Here is a 19,990-nt window from a genome sequence, read left to right as displayed (position 1 = left end):
TCTACTTCCTGTTTTTAGTGCAGCTTTCGTGTAAATACGCAAAATCATATAATGGAAGCTGTAATGCATTGTTTTGGAATAGAGAAGTAGCTGTAGTCTGTTTTATGTCCCTGTCTGATCATTACTAACACTCTACAAGCTAGCATTGCTTGCATGCTCTTCTTAGCCTGAGCTTGCCCCGATTAGTGTTTCTTCATTTATTGTGTCAGAAATATGACATCACCTGTGCTGGTAAATTTAGCTGAATAATCCTGCCTTCAACTGGTTTTTGTCCCCATTTGCAGTGCTGTTCTACATCTGCCTCAGTGTGAGAGGAACCAGGTGAGAACAGGCCTGACGGGATCTGTAGCTCTCAGGTGTGACCTTAATCAGGCAGCGTGACCTCTCCTACATGCCGAGTTAACCTGTGGTGCCTCCAGGCCCTGTTTTTCCAAGAACAACCCCACCTTTCAGTGGGAGAATTTTTCCGCTTCTCTGTTTGTATTTTCAGAACGTCAAACTTTCCTCGTTGTTCAGTCAGCAGCAGCCAATCAGTCCTCCTTTCTCTTTTTGCGCTCTTTAGTGCTCTGTAATCATTTTTGGGACACGGTCTCTCTTTCTCATGTCTCTCAACAGATGTGAGACGGTGTGAAAGCTTTATACTTTGATCTACTGTTAATCAAAATGCCCCACGCTCAAAGTGAAGGGACTGAAACGGTTTATTAAAACAAAGAACTAATTGTTTCCTCCTCTTGTCCTGCTTGATGCCACGCCTAATTGACAGTATACCTCAAAGGTTAAAACTGTTCTGCAAAAGATACACTGCTGTGTCCTCCGTTGGCTCCATTGGCGTACTGAGGTTGACTGTCAGGTCATGGGCGGGAGGACAGAGGCACAAATGAGGAAAAATGAAAAAATCCTACTTTGATCCTTTGCTACACCTAGCATGACCCCCTGAATGTAACTGATCAGACATTGAACTCAATAGTTATAGTTCAGTAAACTCATAAAAGCCCTCAACACACTTGTTGTATGACCTTTAGTGAATTTGGAGCTGCCACTTGTATAAAGCGAAAATCGCCTGTATTGAAAGTGTTAGTGTTTCTGGACTTTGACACAAAGTTGGATCTGAAAGATTAGATTTCTTCTTGTCCTGCTGTTTTTGCTCCTACCTGTGTGGAAGGACGACTGACTGGAATACCTTAGGACTCTGGGAACTGTCACAGGAAAATGTTGACTAATGTTTTGAAAGTTAGGGGAGAAACTAATTTAATGCCACCTGGAAAAAGTGAATTATTCTAGATCACTTTTAAAACTGCAGCTATCAATTTGCGTATTTGCTTTTCGAGGGCGGTTGTATATTATTGTGATTGAATATTGTATATGTGTAGCCTGTACCCTTCAGTATCTTAGAGAAATGTTCACTTTTTCTTTTGAGTGCGCAGCAATTACATTTACATCCAGTCAGGCTTCTGCTTTTCTTAAAATCTTCCAATGAAAGAACTTAAAACTTGACACTTCTTGGAAAAACGGGAGTCGAGACTTATTGATTCTGAGTCTTGACTTTGTACTAAATGGATTTGGCACTCCTGTAACATGACTAATAATTGACAGATAAATCTATATTGAAGATACCCATTTATTGTGCGTGTCGTCTTCATATCTGCTGACGAGCATCGGGCCGCTCTCGGCACATTTAGTGCTGCCTCCCTCAGTGAGATATTAACTAATCTGCTGGCTGGCTGCTCCTCTCTGGGAGCAGAAACCTCGCCGCGCACACACACTCACACTCTTGAGTTCACCCTTTCTCTTTTGGCCGTTTGTTGCTATGGTGATGTGTATCAACAACAGTCCACGTCCAGCTCGCCTCGTTGAACTCTGACAGCTGATAGATGTTTGGTTTCAGTCTGCCAGGTCTTGGTTTAAAGTTCAGGCTTTGACACAGATTTCTGGATATTCTTTTTCTGACGTGTTGGTTTCTGTTTTCATTTTTGTGTTAGTTTGCCACTCTTTGACTCTACAGGCTAAACTTTTTATCAGAGCTTAAAACAGATAAGAGAAACGGCTGTCAGCTGACGAGTCACTGAAGCACAAACTCTGAAACTGTTTATCTGCTCTTGTGTTGCTCTGTGCTTATTCATGCACGTCATGTTACATGCGGTTTTTATGATCTTCGGTTGGCCTGGACCTGATCTTAATCATGATGCCAGCAAAACTGATGGGTACATTAATGGGAGAAACGCAGCTGTGTGAGAAGATCATCTCGACAAACTCGGCTGTACATCTAAAGGACAAAGGTCACTCTTTCGTGGATGCCAGAATTCACACTTTGGACCGAGGAGACGGTTGGTTTGAAAGACGAGCGAAATGGGCCGTCTCTGTCCACTGAATAACACAAACTCTCAGCAACCTACAAATGCAGACTTGAGATCCCTTCCCAGGCACCTCAACCCCAACTCGCACCTTGTGTCAGGTGACCTCAATAGTTTACGTGATAGGGTGGGATATCTACTCGTAGGGGTTTAACCTGAAACCTCTGGTGGTAATGACCCCCACCTTTTTCCACACTGTGGCTCATGTGATAACGCAGATGATCAATAATGGGTCAATGACCTTCTCCTTAGGGTTCAAATACATGGGACTCTCCACCTTTTTTGGTTTTAGAACTTAAGTGACTGGACTTCATTAAGTATTTTCTTTTTAAGCTCCTAAGACCACCATGACCTGAATAACTGAGAATCAGCCAGACCAGACTTCAGATACTGAAACTACTGACAGGTTCACTAAGATGGCGTTTACTGATGCCACTGGCCGATATTTCTGCTGCTTATCAGCTTTGCCATCTAAATGTTGGCATGATGAGGCACTGAGACTTTAAAGAAAGACTCTAACAGAGACTTCTTAGTTTTCCTGGAATAATGGGGAAAACGTGACTGCAAAGAACCCAAACCAAAACAGTGATGCAGCATTTGTACCCAACCCTCGTGACTCTGATTAGGTCACAGTAATTCAAACTGTGATATTCTCATTTATGTTCTGTGGTTCAGCCACAGACGCTCTCTCAAGGTGATTTTTGGCTCTCTGACAGACTTTATTGAGGTTAATTATGCAGTGTCTCCAGAATGAAGCGCAACACTTTCATAGAAACCAGAAATGTCTGAAACTGAATTGGTGACATTGTTGTTGAGTCTCATCAGTGTAGAACAGTCGGTATCGAGACAAAGACGGAGGTGTGGGGGCTGAACGCACACACACACAGAGGAGTGATTGATAACACTGGCAGAAAGGCCTCTCAAGGTCGGGCCAGTGAGACGCATTCTTCCTCCTCGTCATGGCAACCTCAGTAAACAGAGCTGGTGTTTGGCCGAAGTAACCTGAGGGTGGCGGAGGGGTGTGGGTGTTCATAAACAGGAAGTGTCACGTAACTTGGAGCATTAGGAGCATGCCTCATGATGTGTTCAGGTACCATGAGAAAGGTCAGAGATTGTTCTGTAAGTGAGGAAATGCTAGTGATGAGCTGGTCTACCTTTTGAGCCACAGCTGCCCACCTATCTTTGGTGTATACATCCACTCATTATTAAAAAAAAGTTACAAATGATAATTTAAAACCCAACTTTTCAGTTATTGGACTATATCAGCCTAATGACCAAAGGTCTGTGCTGGTTTTAAGTTTCCACATCAGTCGTGTAAGCTGCTGATTGGATGATTGCTTTCAAACATCTTCTTAGGTGACCTCACAGAAACTTGGTTTGGGCTGACCAGCGTCAGTCTGTAGAAGTTTCTAAAATTAAATGCTCTTTTTAAGAGAATCGGTTTCACACTCGCACTAAATTTAACAGCAGTGGATTTTTAGTTGAGCACAGCACTTAAAACATAATAATTAAGTGCAGAGTTCATGATTTGTTTTCATTTCCTTTGGAAATTGGAGCTTTTAGGATTCTCGGAGGGTTCCTGTGTCTGAGTCATTGGACGGAGGAGTGTTTGAGTTGGCCGTGTTTGCACTCACTGAAACCTCATCGCGCCACTCTTACCGAAACCTGTTTGCTCCTTCATCTGTTTCACTTCCTTGGTTTCCATCCTCCAGGAGGAGAAAAACCCCATCATGGCGGTGTCATATTTATGGCTCCGGCCTTCGCGCTCCTCTTCGCTGCAGATGTTGCTACTGTGGCTTGACTGAACTATGTCAGCATGTAGAGGAGCAGAAACATGGGCCGTCCAGATGAGGTTGTTTTCAAGTCCGCAGTCTCATCCTCAGCTCCCTGTTTACAGCCTCTGTAGAGATGTGTGTCATCACTGAGAATAACTGCAACCAGATCAGTAATCGCAACCAGATCACAGCATGTGTCACATACAATAAGTCCAAAACTAGAAGAAGCATAACTAGATAAATCTGGATAACATCTGCAGTGTTTTATTCTTCGGTTCTTCGACCTTGAAGGATGGCATTAGAGAAATTAGGGAAACATGACCCAAGGTGTTGGAACAAAAAGCACTTTTTTTTTCTCTTTTTGTAGGGAACGACAAAGCTGCTTTCATGTTTTAACTCGTGCTCTCAGAGCGAGCTTGCGCTAACACACTATAAAAACCACCAGTGCGAAAAACACCAGCGCATTCCCCAAGTCCTCCTCGTCATTCGGTGGGTTTAATTATACATTTCTTCCTCAGAGAGCCTGTGAACTGAGGTTATTGTGGAGACCGGGTAACTCTGGACCATGTAAACTCTTTGCAGTGTTATTGGTCTAGTCTAAAATTGTGGGGTTATGGTGTAAGTGGCAAACTGGGAGAAGTAACTTTCTGTGAAACGCTCAGTTTCTCAGAGTTGGAGCTTTATTTTTTCTATTCCTGATTTAACTGGAGGAGCTCTGCATGATTTTGCTCAAATCCTTGTTTGGAAAGTGGCACAACTTTGGAAAAGTGTCATGATTTTATTGCATCACAGCATTTGTCTGATACTAAAATTACTGGGAAAAGTCGCTCGGCTTTAGGCCAGCTGAAACTGTTGATCTAAAGGGGTGCAGCTTCAACTCCACCTTACGCATCTCTTCGCTGAGAAGCAATAATGTCCAAGTATAGACTGTCGGTTACTCACTGGTGTAATCTTGGTTTGTCTGAAGAGGTAAAGATAATTTTTGTTAAGTCTAGAAGGTTTGAATCATTGTGAATTATCTAAAGCTGTTAAAGAAATTTGAAGAAGTTAAGAACTGCTCTTGATATCACAGTGAGTCAAGCAGGCGAGTCATAAGAACATTTCTGTAATGAGGATTTCCCCAGTATGTAGTTGTCTGCCCTTTTTTTTTTTTTTTTTTTTTTTTTTTTTTTAATTTTAAAATCGCTCAGATGTCCATCTATTCATTTATTAGTATTGTTTTATTTATTTTTGTTACTATTGGCATGTGTTCACTAGAGTCCTGGGAGTTTGTACAGCTGCCTGTATGAAGCAATCATGTTTCTTAAAACCAAACCCAAGTTATTAAAAGTACTCATTCTTTGGGATACTGACCCAAGAAAAGGCAAAGGCTCTTGTAAAAATGTTGGTAGTGCTAAACAAAAATAATGAAAGTAAAATATCAGCAGCACAAACCCTGAAAACAAAACTAGTAAAATGCTGGCCCCCCGTCTTTGCACTAAGTAAGTTAAAGAACAAGTGTAGTAATGCAACACACCTAAAGTGCTGACATTTCTAAAATCCGGTGTAGCCTCAAAACGACACACCAAGCTAAAATGTGCTGTCCGTGTGCCAAATGTCTCATTCAGATGTGACTGAAATCTCCTCAAACTGAGGTGGTTGTTTTTTGTTTTTAAAAACTGGCCCCAGGGCGAGTTTCAGCAATCTGCGAGGCAGTGCGCTCTGATTGGACGTTCTCCCGGTGCGGTTGTAGCGTTTGATGTCGACCTTGAAGATGTTTAATGTATACACATAAATAAAGGGTTTGTGGTGTCTATCGTTTCGTTCCCTCCCACGCTAATGTGTGTGAGACCCAGGCCTCAGTGTGGCTGCAGAAAAGGTAACACGAGAGCGGCCGGCTATCGACTTACACGCATGCTCGCCCCTTCTCTGCACACAGAAAAGCACCTTTGTTTGTTTCAGCTGTAAATGCAGCAAATTCTTGAAGGTTTTTGCACTGAGAAGCTTTAAAGAAGCACATGTCAGCTGAAATCCACCAAACACAAACATTTAAAGCTTTTACTACAGTTTCACCCGTTTTTGATCGGAGTTGTCACAGTTGAGACTTGTTACTTATTTTTGCTCCTCTAATTGGGTTCTTTTAATTTATTTAGCACTGAAGGAAATTTGTCAGCATAGAACAGAATGACAGAAAAACAATCGCTCTAAAATCAGACTGTTTAAGGATAATTGCTTTTTATTTTCCCCTAATGAGGCTATTATGGCTCTATGGGTGATAAGTTCACACACTTCCTCACTTGTCGAGTCTGATTCCAACCAAGACTGGTGCCTTTGTGAGGAAGATAAAAACAAAGCCAATGTGGGAAGTACTACAAGCTGCAGTTCCTCTACTGGCCTTTTGATCTGGCTGCTTTCACCAGTCTTCCAATGGTGACATAAAAGGTGGACGGAGCTTCTGATGATCGATGGCTGGGTACCCAGACAGAAAACTAACTCCAGGTTTTTGTGACTCCTGGTAGCCTCTGGGGCTGATCGCCAACACTTTGTTCACTTATAGTAAAGAAAGATTTATAACAATGCCCCAAACTCCCTTTAGCTCTGGCTAAAACCTCTTTGAGAAGGTGCCTGATGTGTTTCTCTGACTGAAACATCTTGCATGTGCATGTGGAAATCTTTGGGTTTTGGTTTGTTTTGAATAGACATGATTTGGAAAAGGGATTTGAGTTTACAGGAAACTGCAGATTGTTTTTCATTTTGGGCTATTTTACGGCTGCTGCTGCAGTAGATTAAGTGGGGTAATGTAGGAAAAACAAAAACATGGCACAGTATCTTGAACCCAATAAAGGTTTGATCGTTGTGTCCAACTATCCTATCAGCTGACTGTTTAGGTGTTTTCAGATATCTAAGGATGAAACTTAATTAGTTGTGTTGCGGTACCATCAGAGGTGAAAAATGACCCACACAGACGCTGGACTGTCTCACAGCTGATCATCTATTTATGAAGGGGAGCCATCGTCATGTTGTCTGTGTCATTGTGAAATGGTGCTGAGCTGTTTTTGATGCAGGAAGTGTGATCTTTTGTCTGGGTGTAGTGGCAGCAGACATGACGCAGAGTTTAGCGCAGCCACTGTGTGCCAAATATTTAGTTAATGATGACTATCAGAATGACAGGAAGATGATGGACTGCCGGGTCTGAAAACACAGACGTACATGCAGGCAGACGGAGTTCAGTGCGTGTTTTAGATTTGAGTTGTAGGTTTAATTTGAGAGAGAGAGAGAGAGTGTGTGTGATGGTTTACTGAGGATTGTTCACTGATAATCACTGCGGTGAACCTCCTGCAGCCTGGCTCGGCTGCAAATATCCCAAACGCTCCTCCTCTTACTCACTCCATTTCTTCATCTCTTAATCTTTTGCTCCTTTTCTTCTTCTTCTTCCTCCTCCTGTTTTTTCTATAAAAAAAAAAACTATCCAGTCACTAAACAAGTCTGGTAGTTATTCTCCAGTCTTGGTATCTGAGTTTTAAAGGATTTGGCTGTTTTAGGCTGCCTTAACTGCAGAAACTGTGAATAAGTTGATCATTTCTGTAAAATAATGTTGGGCTGGGCTGTAATTTGTTATTTTAAGACAAGAAATGGTTTCATTTAATACATATGAGGTAATGAGAGGTTTGTCCAGTGCACATAGAGTAGACTTTGTGTTGGTGTACTCAGTAGTTAAACTGACTCATTTCTATTAGCAGCCTTTTTTAATTGATGTCCATCACCAGTTCTGTCACTGTCGTTCTGTGATGAAGCTGTAATCCATCGAGGTGGAAAATGAAGCACAGCTGCACAAAAGTGTTCCTATATTTAGACTTGTTAACTAGCCCGAACCTCCCCCTCTGCAACCATCACCTGAGGGTTTTGTCAAAGGCTTCAACGAGGTTTTGAACCTGCAGCTGCTTTTGTCTTTGTGTGCGAGCTTGTGGCTGCATGTCCACTTTAACACTTTTCCAGTTTTCTCCCCTCTTCCCTTTTTTTCTTCTTTTCTCGATCAACCTCTTCTTCCTCACCACATGGCAGGTCTGGTTGTGATGACATCATTGCCTGGGAACCAGCAGGGTGAGGTCATGCAGGGCTAAATGCTGCAGTGTGTTTGTCAGTGTGTGTCTTGTTTATGCATGCAGACGTCATGCCAGATGTTTGTGTGTTAATGACAGGGCAGCTCTGCACTGGTTACTCAGCTCTCTTGTGGCTTCTCTGACCTTCACATTTCTTCTGCTCTTTGTCCATATCATACTTGTTGTTTGCTCTGTTGCACATTATGCTTGCGGTGTCCCACGAAGCTCAGTTTTAGGCCTGTTATTGTTTGTTGCTCACAAGCTATTGCATTTCTCCTGCTTGGTAAACTGCCTGCAGACGCTGGGCGCTATCCAGTTTTCATCATTTGGTTCATTCAAACTGAATCCCTGTGAACGACTCCCTAGAACATGGGAGCAAACTTTCTCAGTCTTTGATCTGTGTCTGTGCAGCTGTTTGTGCCCAACCAAAACCAGATTAAAGACGGAGAGGGAGACAGAATGACACCGACTCTGTATCCTGCTCACCGCTCATTACCCAAATCAAAGACATTAAAAGCCTCTTGCTTTCTTCTCTCTGCCTGTAATCTGGATTTTGTTGCTGGGATCACCCCCTCTGAGCTGCTGGTGCATGATTCATGTGACTCCTATTAGGCGCCACTCTTATTACACCAATGCATCATACGGTGATGTCATCAACGGGTGCCCCAGCTTGGGAGCGCCGACCTGATGTTTAGCAGTGGAAGTTGAAAACTGATTTCTAGTCATTTTAAAGCACATTAAAACCCCACTGGAGACCTAAAAACTAACTATTAGAAACATCTGCTAAAGTTTTTACTCATCTCTGCTACTTTGTCGATATGAAAAAGGCTTATTTTTATTTTTTTTGACAAAGTGGTTCCAACTATTTATATTTTATTCTGCAAACAACACTTGATTACAATAAAACAATCAAATCTTTTATATTTTAAACGTTTATCTGTGGGATCGTCATTGATGTGGCTCCAGGATTGTGACTGCAGCTGACCACCACGATGTGGTGATTGGAGTTTGTTTGGGTTTAACTTTAGCCACCTAACGACTTTGTTTAGCAAAAACATTTTAGTTTCCATTAAAATAAACTTTAAGACCATTTTATGTACACTGGCACAAATTTTTGTACTTGCTCAGGAAGTATTATTGCAACACTGATTTCAACCACATCCACCCCCAAACCAAACCCTGTGAATGACGGTCGTTATCACTGAACATGTCGTCAGTTTCTCAGCACAGAGGAATGTCATGCATCTTTGTCTTTGTTTGCGTGTGTCATGTTTCCCGGCAGTGTGTTGTGTGAATGATGTGTTAATAATCGATCTGACAGCAGCAGAGGCTTCCTGCTGAGTGTGTGTTTATGGTTATTTTAAACTGAACCTCAGATGTAGTGTGTGTGCGCGCGGCTTTTTGTTCCTCTGCCACCATCCATTGGTCCTCAGCAGGGTGGAGGGTGATTTGCAGGCTGGGTAGATGGATGGGTGGGGGGTGGGCGATGGAGTTGATGATCTCACCACTCAGGAATCTGTGCAGCAGAGGTCAAACCACACACACGGTAGCTTCACATCCTGTTTACCACTGCAGGTATTGTCTGTCCAGTTCCACCCAAACTTTACTTTTGCCACCAAATTTCAAATTTATTTTTCCATGTAAATCTACTTTTTTTTTTTTTTTTTTTGTCTTTTTGCTGATGTTGCAACCCGCCATAAAAATGGTTCCTTTTAAAATCTGTGTTAAAACATATATTAGTTCTCTTAACTTTTAACGTGGGTCCCTGCAGTGTCTGGTCGACACAGCTCATGTTGGAGCTGCTAACATCTTAGTTGTACTTGTTTTGTTTTCTTCCACAGACTTGTCTGCAGTAAGTCGGTGCACTCGGCGGGTTAAAGGGTACCTCGACTAAAGAGGCGTGCGACTAGTTGATTTCATGGTTAAATGCTGCAACCCTCATTGGTAGATCACAGACATCAGTGGCTTAAACTGATATTAAGGCTGTGCAGTGAACTGTAAATTGTATTCAAATCAAAATCTCTTGCAGCTTAATTTCTTGTTTTTTCTGTTTCTTGCTTAAAAACGTTTTCCCCTTGTAATAACCTCAGTCACTGCCGACAGGCTGGGGCAGGTTTAATTCAGCTAAAGCTGAAAGATATTTGGAGACTTTCGTCTCTTTGGAAATACTGATTTCAACAAGTCTATTAAGGAACACCAAACACTATATTAACAAATGTATGATTGAGTATTGAGATAATAAAGTACTCTTAACAATTTCTTCTTGGGTGTTGGCAGACATTTGCAACAATAGCACCCCTCCATCTTACTGAAGCACAGAGTAAAACCCGTCAACATAATATTTAACAGCAGTCAAAGGCATGTGGCCTCCAACCACAGCAAGAAATGTGGAAATGATAAAATTGGTTAACAAGCTTTGTCTTAATGTTTACTGTGGTGACTCTCAAAGCACAAGTTTGAAATGGTTTGAAGCTGGAGTTTATAATTCTGAGGCCAGTGTGTTGGTGAAAAGGAAATTGAACACATCCACTGGTCTTCAGGCTATTTCTCTTAATTTTCTGCCGTTATCTCACCGCATGACATCGTTAAAATCGTTGCTGCTTCCGTGCGTCTTCGTGCATGTTGGCGCCAACCGAAGAGATTTTAGATTTCCGCCAAAGGAAGAATCAGGACTGTTGTGAAAATGTGGGCTAATAGCGTTTAATTGACTCAAACTGAAAATTTAGCTTGTCTTGAATGATCAAAACCATCAGGAAACTGCTCAGACATCCTGTAGGTCACCCTGTAAGAGCCCCGGGTTTAAAAGATTTGGTTTAAATTATATTTACAGGAATTGGCCGTTTCAGTGTTCTGTCCTTACGGTGTTGGACATCCAGGTGAAGGATTTAGGTGGGGTGTGGTTGGCTGAGATCAGTGTGATGATCTGCTTCAGGCGTAGACTGTTCTCTACTGTTGAGCGGTAAATTATTGGGTAGGAAGCTGAACATGTGTGTCTGCGAGTCATCGTGCAAAGGAACAGCTGTTGTAAGCGGGCAGCAGTCGTGCCTCTGAGGGCGAGATGCTTAGAAAGTGAACTGCAGTGACCTCTGCTTATAACAAATTTTATTTTAACAACCTCGGCACATTTAAGTTATACAAAGCTGGATGAGCCTGGTATCACAATGTAGGTATAAGGTGACTTTTCATATGAAATGTTTTGAGCGGTCAGCTGTCCGACCTGGTGATATGAGCCTTAAGTTTACCTACTATGTTCACGTATTGTAGTGATTTTCTCAGGTGAATTATTAGAAAACGGATGCTCTGCTTCCTTTGGTTTTGTTGAAACTATCATGTCTCGTACCTCTTTGAAGCTGTGTGAATATCTCCTAAACTTAAGTCATTAAAAGAAGTTGGTTCTAAATGCTGTAGGTGGAGGTTTAATGTTTATTTTAAGTATAAAATGCAAGAACACTAAGATGTACAAGCTATCCACATTTTAATATGCTCTATTAGACGGTTAAACGTTTTTGACTGTTGATTGGTTGCCATGGTGCAACGGTCTTTGTTTGACATGGTGTATCTGATTTTTGTCTAAGTGTAGGACATTTCCTCATTTTTCAGCCACCTCTCAGATGTTGGTTGTCTCAGATTTCCAGGACTGTAGTAGTCTTACTTGTTTGCAGTGGAGATGCTCTGTGCTTGTGATCTTTGACATTCCTTAATTCACCACAGCAGATGGGCAAAGGGAAACTCTATTAAAAGGCTTAGTGAAAAGTGAATCAGTACCCCAGACAAGCTGATCTGTTACACTGGAAGAACTGCTGGGACCGTTCTTTGCCCCATTGAACCCTTCACACAGAGCAGTAAAATACAGTTTAATCTTTTGCTGAGTCTAATGGGAGAAAAGTGAAATCTCTGGATTTGAACTGTATCAGCGTTTAGGTTTTCCACTCCATCAGTGAACACAGTGCCCAGTTCTTCCTGTCTGTCGAATGACTTTAATCCTGGACTGTCCATTATTGAAGTTGGGACACAGCTCCTCTTCAGTAAATGAATTGATGTTGCTGAGGCTATCCAAAGCAGCATGATGGAGTTTCTACTCATATTGAGAGACATGAGTCTTGTTTCACCAGAATTCAGACATTTTATTGTGAGAAATGTGAGGATGAAAGCTTGAATACCTGCTATAATCCCAGAAGGGAGAAAACTTGGTCATGAGTATAGAGTCATTTAAATAAATCAGAACTTGTGTAGTGACAAAAAATGTAACCAAATTGACTTGGTAGTAATGGTTTTGTTTTTTGGGGTTTTTTTTCTCCATAACTGCATTTAATCACCACATATTTTATTAGGAAACCTGAATCAATTATGGAGAGATCTCGGAGTTTGATTGTGGATCTCATGCGTAAACGTTTTGTTTGCTTCTCCATCCCATCTGTAACTTGGGTGTGAGATGAGGATTTTCTGGAGTTCTAGGTCAGCAAGTAGGTTGATTAGTTTAGCTTAAGCTCTCAGGGCAGGTATTTTTGAAATCTGCCCCAAGGCTCATTATGCAACTTTCTGTAAGAGCCCAGGTTTGACTCACAGATAAGAAAGGCATTTAGTTCCGTTCAGTTCACCTTTATGCTATCACACACGCTTTATCTCTCACTTTCTATTTCTCTTCATGAAAAGGAAAAAATTCCACGTTTCTTTGTCTGTTCTTATGCAAACTCAAACTATCCCAGTACTTGCTTCTCCAGTCCTGTCCTTGTTGTGTTGATATTGTCTCCATAGCAGCCGGTCAAATCAGCAGGTATGGGCAGGAAGAGCATCTTGCGAGAGGCAAAAACACTGTTTATGTGATGCAGATCCGGGCTGTATTAAATGTGAGCCACTTTGTGAATGGAGCTGTGGATGGATAAATCTCAGAATAAAAGAGGTGGTGACTGCAGTGGTCTATTATTGCTGAGGGTGCAGGAGTCGAGGCGGACCTCTCGTGTCAAGCCTTCAATGGCTACGACTTGTTAGCTGCAAACACTGAGCGCACTCACCTGGTCTACACATGGTGTAAGGGACGGATACAAGAAGGGAGATGGGTTCAATTTACTACTTAAAACATTGTTTAAGGGTTAAAAAAAAAAAAAAAAAAAAAAGTTGATCTTAAAACTGTAGATAATCACAGAAGTGGATTTGACTGAAGAGAAAATATTTCCCATGACTTAAAACTAAGACTGCATGACTGCATTGATTGTAGATAATGTGACACCAAAGTCGGGACCTGTGTATGGGAGAGAAGGCAGTCGTTCTAGAAGAGTCTCAAATATCAGCAGCTGGCTTGAAATTTATATGGTCCGTTATATTGAAGAGCTATCTAAATGAACTTGCTGGTCACTGGGACATAAACCGCATGCACAGAATTACCGGTCACATCTGTTTAAAAACCAAAGTCTTAAGTTTGAGTTTGGTCCAAAATAAATAATGCTGCTGTAGATTTAAATTTTTCTTTTGAGTGCAGCTTTTGTTTTCTGTCTTGGGGCCAGTTTGAAGCCTAAAAACCTCGGCTCTTTTAATTGTTCTTTTAAAACGGCAGATTCTGTATGTAGGATGTGATGAGGATGAGGTTTGCATCAGGACTTTATGTAGTTCACAAACATTTGTTGTCCAGTAGGGTAAAGTAGTGTCGAGCAAAACAGAGGATTGGTACGGATATAATTAAAAGGCCAAATGGGCTCTGATATACAGGTTTGTAGTCGGGTCATGCAGAACTATTTTGATCCTGCCATAATCTCTTTATCCATTGTATGAAAACCACTGCAAAATGACTCATATTTCTTGGTTTGTGGGCTGGATGCAGTCAAATCATTGCCACAGTTAACAAGTTCAGTCATTTCTTGAAATGAAGAACTGGTGTTAGAAAATTTGGCTTTACCTGCCCAGGTGTGCGTTTCTGTTGGCAAGCTGCTGCTACTGGAGTATTTATGGCTGTGTTCTTTGGACCAAACCCAGAACATTACATCAGGGTTTTTAATGTGTTTCTCTTGCTGTTTTGAAATATTAGCTGAAGACTTGTAGCTGGCTGCTGGGGTAATGTCTGGTCCCCAGCGCTACCTTGGAGTCTGTCACGAGGGAGGAAAAAGAGGGATCAGACTTTAACCGGCAGGGAACAATGCAGCAGATTATTAGAGCGGTTAAAGCCGTCTGTAACCTGCTCTCTGTGGCACTCACACGAGCTGAACTCTGGAGATGCCACAAACGGTCCTCGGGTTTATTGTTTCTGCTCCTTCCGTCATCGTTTTAACTGGCTGCTTTTTACACCCCCCACCCCACCCCCTCCAGACTCTTTCTGCTACTCTCGACCTTTATATGAACAATGGGGGTACCATGGTGATAGCCTCGTTACCCACAAAACTGTGTCGACAATGGCGCACACACGGTGTTTAGTTCCCAGCCTGATGTTGTGAAGTTTTAGAGCAGAGGTTCAGCCAACCTACATCCTAAAAAAAAAGAAAGAAAATGGAAAAATAGTCCTCATAGCGCAAAAATCTTAAAGGAGTCATTTCCAACCCTTAAGTATCCTATTTTTGTTTATATATACACAAGTGAGACGTCACGAGCACTTGTGACTTGTGATTGCAATGAGCGTGCAGTTTTATACTACAGCTAGTCCTCCAGTTTGAAATGAGGTATGAAGATTATTACAAACTGTTTATTCGGTATGGTCCAAAATAAGTAGTGAGCCCATAAATTGAGCAGGAAAATGACTACAGAGGTGTAGAAGCAGGTTTTCAGTGCCCTTCTTTAGGAAAAGAAGTGTTTTTGGAACCACAGCTATTGCTATCTGTTGGCCTTGAGATGGATTCAAGGTTCCTCATTGGCTTTTCTTTGAACTGGTTCTGACAAAAGATAAGCTGTTCCACTTCACCAGACTCCATCGACAAAAGTGGTTGTTTTTTACCTCACAGTACAGAAACGCAAAACAAAGACTGTCAACGCTCAGTCTCGAGGTAAAAACAGTTTTTGTCTGGTAGCTTTCTCGGTGTCTCATTTGCACAAATCAAACTCTATCATCTGTTGTCTCACATACAGTTTTAATGTGAAGTTAAATGTTTATGTTCAGACTTGGAGTTATGTTCAGTGGATCATTGCCTTACACATGGTCACGATTCCATATAAACAAAGGAAACATGCACAATTTTAAAACGTCCCTCTGATCCAAAGCACAGCCCTCCAGACAGTTTGATTTCTAGTCTTTGGTCTGAATCTGATCATAAAGTAGGGATGTCATTATATGGTCATGTACACACCTCTGTACAAACCTTCTAATTGTCAGAGACAGCCAATCAGACAAAAGCTGCCTTAAATGGGAATCTTCATGAGCTGAGGGGCTGTGCCAAAGCTCGCTGTGGGAGAGAAAAAAGGGATTGTCTTGATCTGAATCACATTTCTCATGCATTGATGTAACACTTTGTTACTCACAAATTCTTAATGCAGAAAGTGTCACAGCTGGTGTGATTAAACTGTTAGTAAGCTGGGTGGATATGTGAGTTGGGGGTAAAGTTCACTGGCAGTGTTTGCAGTTCGTAGTGACACACATACTTAAAGGTGTGGCATTACAGTCTGAGTGGGAAAGAAGGGAAGAAAGGGAGAAACCACAGAGATAAGAAGTTGTATGTTAATAATTCATACAGTTGGGGAGAGTGAGATGGACAGAGGAAAAGCAAATGTAGTTTGAACAATGAGAAACAGGAAAAGAGGGCTAACAGACACAAAAGGGAGATAATAATAAAAAATGTAGAAAGCAGGATGTCGCAACACACACAGTCAAATGTTGTCACTGGGCGAGGCGGCAGCTCTGCAGAGCTCCACCTAAACCTGAGCTGTCGCAACATGTTGGGACCACAGCTGTCCTGCTGGCGGTGGAGCGGAGCTGAAGCTTCTCGGGGTGGATCACAGGATTTCCCACACTGTGTGGTGGCGTGTTTAGCAGATATAAGCTGTGTCGCCACTGTGTCAACAGCTCGCATTAAAACGGCAACACAGGCCATTTATAACTAAGGCGTGGATAAAATAAAACGAGTTGTTTCGCAGAGGTAGACTGTGGACTCCTGCAGCTCTGCTTCAAAAGAGCCGTGCCTGATATCAGAAGATGTTTTAATGGGATTATAAGCAGTTAATCAGAAAAACTTGTTCTAATGAGTATCTCTACTAGTGGCTTTGTATGAGTCACAGTTCAAAATGATCTTTATCAATATCGGTTCTGAAACAAAATGGGTTTTTTTTTAGTGGTGTGTTGTTGTTTTTTTTTGTTTTTTTTTTTTTTTTGAACAGCAGCTGGATTCGATGAGCATATTAGGAATGGGGGCTCTGTGACATCACACAGATCCAGTACTCAAAGATAAAGTCTGAAACTGTTTCTAGAGCCTGAGCTTTAACCTAATATGGCTTTCTTTGAGAGGCTGGAAAGCATGATGGGCAAAAGGTTTGACCTCAAACTATAAAACACTCTTTAAAGATGTTTAGTCCAATACTTTTTTTTTAATATTATTACATTTGCTTTAACTATACATTTATACACCATTATAAACATGTGTTCTCCAACATGTGTTCCTTTTATTTAAATATAACCTTTATTTAAATATCACACGCTTGCTTGGAGCGTCCCAGCGGTGCATTGGTTGCCTCACAGTAAAAAGGTTCTGGGTTTAAAAATCTCCTGGACCTCCTAACTGGCGGTAGGTGACCGTAGGAGTCTGTTATGAGTGATGCTAACAGACTCAATAAACTGATCTGTAAGGCCAGTAATGTTGTGGGGATGGAGCTGGACTCCCTTAAGGTGGTGTCTGAGAGGCAGATGTTGTCCAAAATAAAGACAATGTTGGATAATACCTCCCACCCACTCATGACCTGCTGGTCAGTCTCAGTCACGTTCAGTGAGAGACTGAGATTACCAAAAAGCACCACTGAACGACACAGGAAATCATTCCTGCCTGTGGTCATCTCCCTGTACAACTCATCCACCTAACACACTGTATACTGCAATAGCTACACCCTTTTTGCACACGCTCTCATTCTTATTCAGCTATTTATCAATAAGTGACTTATATGTATAGAAGTCATGTATATATTGTGTCTATCTTTTTATCTTTATCTTACTGTTTATACTAGAGCACTGTAACCAAAATAATTTCCCCTGGGGATCAATAAAGTATTCTGATTCTGATTATCGCTGTATTGGATTGGTGAGCTGTTCGGCAGCCCTATGTCACTGAGGGCGGGGACTCCAATAAGCACTTAAAACATTGATTGCTGGACATGACCAAGACTCTTTGTTTTAGTATTAGCAAAACACTCCTGACAGTGTTGGTATCCTTATGAAATCTAAAGTGTGATAATGATTTGAAATTTACTCTTCTCCTTGACACAGCTCACCCCATTCTAAATAAATGTGTACTGTGCCTTTAACAACTTGCTGTTGTTATGAGAGACTCGGATTAAAAATGATTTTATCTGCTGTGGTCTGAACTCTGTGCGGAGCAGCTGAAGATGAACTCATGTTGCTGTGTGTGGTACCAGCTGGTACAGTAAGGTCTGATGTGAAGTGTTACCCAGCAGCACTCTGTTCAGACTGAGGTAAAAAGGTTTATAGCCACAGAAAGACGGGAGCAGGTTTGTCGCTGGCTTGTATTTCAGATCTGCAGCTAAGCTCGGTGTTGCACAGTTCTGTGAAATAAACTCTGCAGCATGCCGTGTGAAATATGGATCTGGACCCAGATCAGTTTGTGATATTTATGTGAAGATGGGGTTAAATGTGTCCCGGCTTACAGTGTTAAATTATCCTTACAGAAATTCCTGGATCATGATTTGTTTCCTCTCCAGTTAATTTTAAGTCCATCCAAGCCTCACTGTGGTAACTTGTTCTTGTAATTGCATCCATAACTTTGAAAGTAATCCTGCAAACAAACTGTGCCAATCACAAAACCTCACTAAAGGGGGAAAAATGAGCCAATAAACATTTAATTAAAGGACAAACAGGGATGTAACGGACGGAGATGAACCTTTTATGGGATGGTGGCGCTTGGTGACATCCTAAAGGAGGGGGGGGGGGGCAAATAACTGATCATTGTGCTCAATTTTGTTTGTGTGAGCTCTGAATCTGACCTGAGGTCTGCCTGTTTCTCTCAGACTCTAAAGCCATTGTAGATGGGAACCTGAAACTGATCCTGGGTCTGGTCTGGACTCTGATCCTGCACTACTCCATCTCCATGCCAGTCTGGGAAGGCGAGGATGAAGAGGTAACGTCCAGCTCGTGGTTTGGTTTTTTTAAAATCACTTGTTTTTGTGGCTGTAAATGGAAAGTTGTCTTCTTCGGGAGCTTGCTAATTGCAACGTGCTTTTGTATTCAGGCAGAGTCAAAGACTCCCAAGCAGCGTCTGCTGGGCTGGATCCAACACAAAGTCCCCGATCTGCCAATCACTAACTTCAGCCAGGACTGGAGGGACGGCAAAGCACTGGGAGCACTGGTGGACAGCTGTGCACCAGGTACGCTCTGTTGTTCCAGGCTGTGCAGGAAGTTTACCGTAACAAGCTTCATTAGCAAAAATTAATTACACTGTATTGTCAAATGGTATTTTGGGTGAAGCTGGAAGTATTTGGCCCGATGTCAACATGCAACATGCAGTAAGCCTGTAAGAGCGGCTTTCTCACAGCATGGGTGTGTTTCCTTTGGAGTTTAACCCGACTGGTATTTTTAATTACCCTGTGTGTGAAATCGGAAGTGAAACCCAGGCTCCATCTTTGTATGAATGAGATTCCTAAAAACTGAAAACATCAGAATTATAAACACTGTCTTTTAGATTACTTTTAAAACAAAGAATAATGTTGAGTTTTATCTTATTGTGCACAATATGCAACTCTATGTAAACTACTTGTTTTATTTCTGTTGCTTGCAGGCCTGTGTCCAGACTGGGAGACCTGGGATCCAGTCAGACCAGTGGAGAATGCCACCGAAGCCATGCAGCTGGCTGATGACTGGCTGGGCATCCCGCAGGTTGGTTTCCCTCCATTGTTTGCCTTCACTGCTCTGACCTTTAAATTAACCTTTAACATATTTTCGGTGACATTAAAAATTCAGATGACGTCATTTAGTGCTAGAATTTTTGTCTCCACCTCGGACATTTACTGCAATAAGTTTTCTTTTTTTTTTTTCCCCTCTAGCTTTAGTTGGCTTTTCAAGTCAAACGCTTTGCTTGCTTTAGCAACCAAGTGTGAGGAATGCAAGAGAGGCTTCTACTGTAAACAAGCATATTACAATGGATGCAGTTCTTACAACGCCATGCATTTTGTGTCACGCAGCCCAATTAAGGCAGAATCGGCTGTTCTCTGAGCTGCTGTCAGAGGTCAAGAACATCATCAGATTCTTAGTTTCCTGATTTTTACTGCAACACAGGAAGCTTTTTCATTTTTCAACACAAGCTTGGCTGAGGTTGAGGCAATGCAAGCCTAGAGTTTAACAGCTGTAACATTTCTGTAATGAAGAAATTTCACAGGAAGTGATTAGGAAAGTGTCTTCATCTTTTTGGAAGTGGGTACTTGGTGTTTTAGATGTTTGAGGATAACAAAAGGATTGTCTCTGCAGCCTCATTTTTAATCTTAAGGAAAGAAAATGGTTGATACTTGATTTGTGTTTTTCCTGTTTCACCTCCAGTCAGCTGACACTCAAACAAGTCTCCTCTAGAGAGTAAATGAAAACGCAAAGAAGCACGGCTTTAAAAACTTTTCACATTTCAGCTGAATCGTGTTTTTGTTTTTTGCATTTTTAATAAGC

General features: G+C 41.7%; 1 protein-coding gene across 3 annotated transcripts in view; it reads left to right on the top strand.

Annotated features, from left to right (window-relative positions):
* flnba (filamin B a) overlaps window positions 1-19,990 on the top strand; it is a 65,030-nt gene that overhangs the window by 9,663 nt on the left and 35,377 nt on the right. For all 3 annotated transcript variants that reach the window (XM_019359175.2, XM_019359176.2, XM_019359177.2), the window contains exons 2-4: window positions 18,349-18,458; window positions 18,570-18,705; window positions 19,116-19,213. In XM_019359175.2, coding sequence (XP_019214720.1) covers window positions 18,349-18,458; window positions 18,570-18,705; window positions 19,116-19,213 — 344 coding nt within the window. The remainder of the gene's footprint in view (window positions 1-18,348; window positions 18,459-18,569; window positions 18,706-19,115; window positions 19,214-19,990) is intronic.

The sequence above is a fragment of the Oreochromis niloticus genome, linkage group LG5, assembly GCF_001858045.2.
Source record: "Oreochromis niloticus isolate F11D_XX linkage group LG5, O_niloticus_UMD_NMBU, whole genome shotgun sequence".
NCBI classification, from domain to species: domain Eukaryota; kingdom Metazoa; phylum Chordata; class Actinopteri; order Cichliformes; family Cichlidae; genus Oreochromis; species Oreochromis niloticus.
This window is presented reverse-complemented; position numbering and strand designations above follow the sequence as displayed.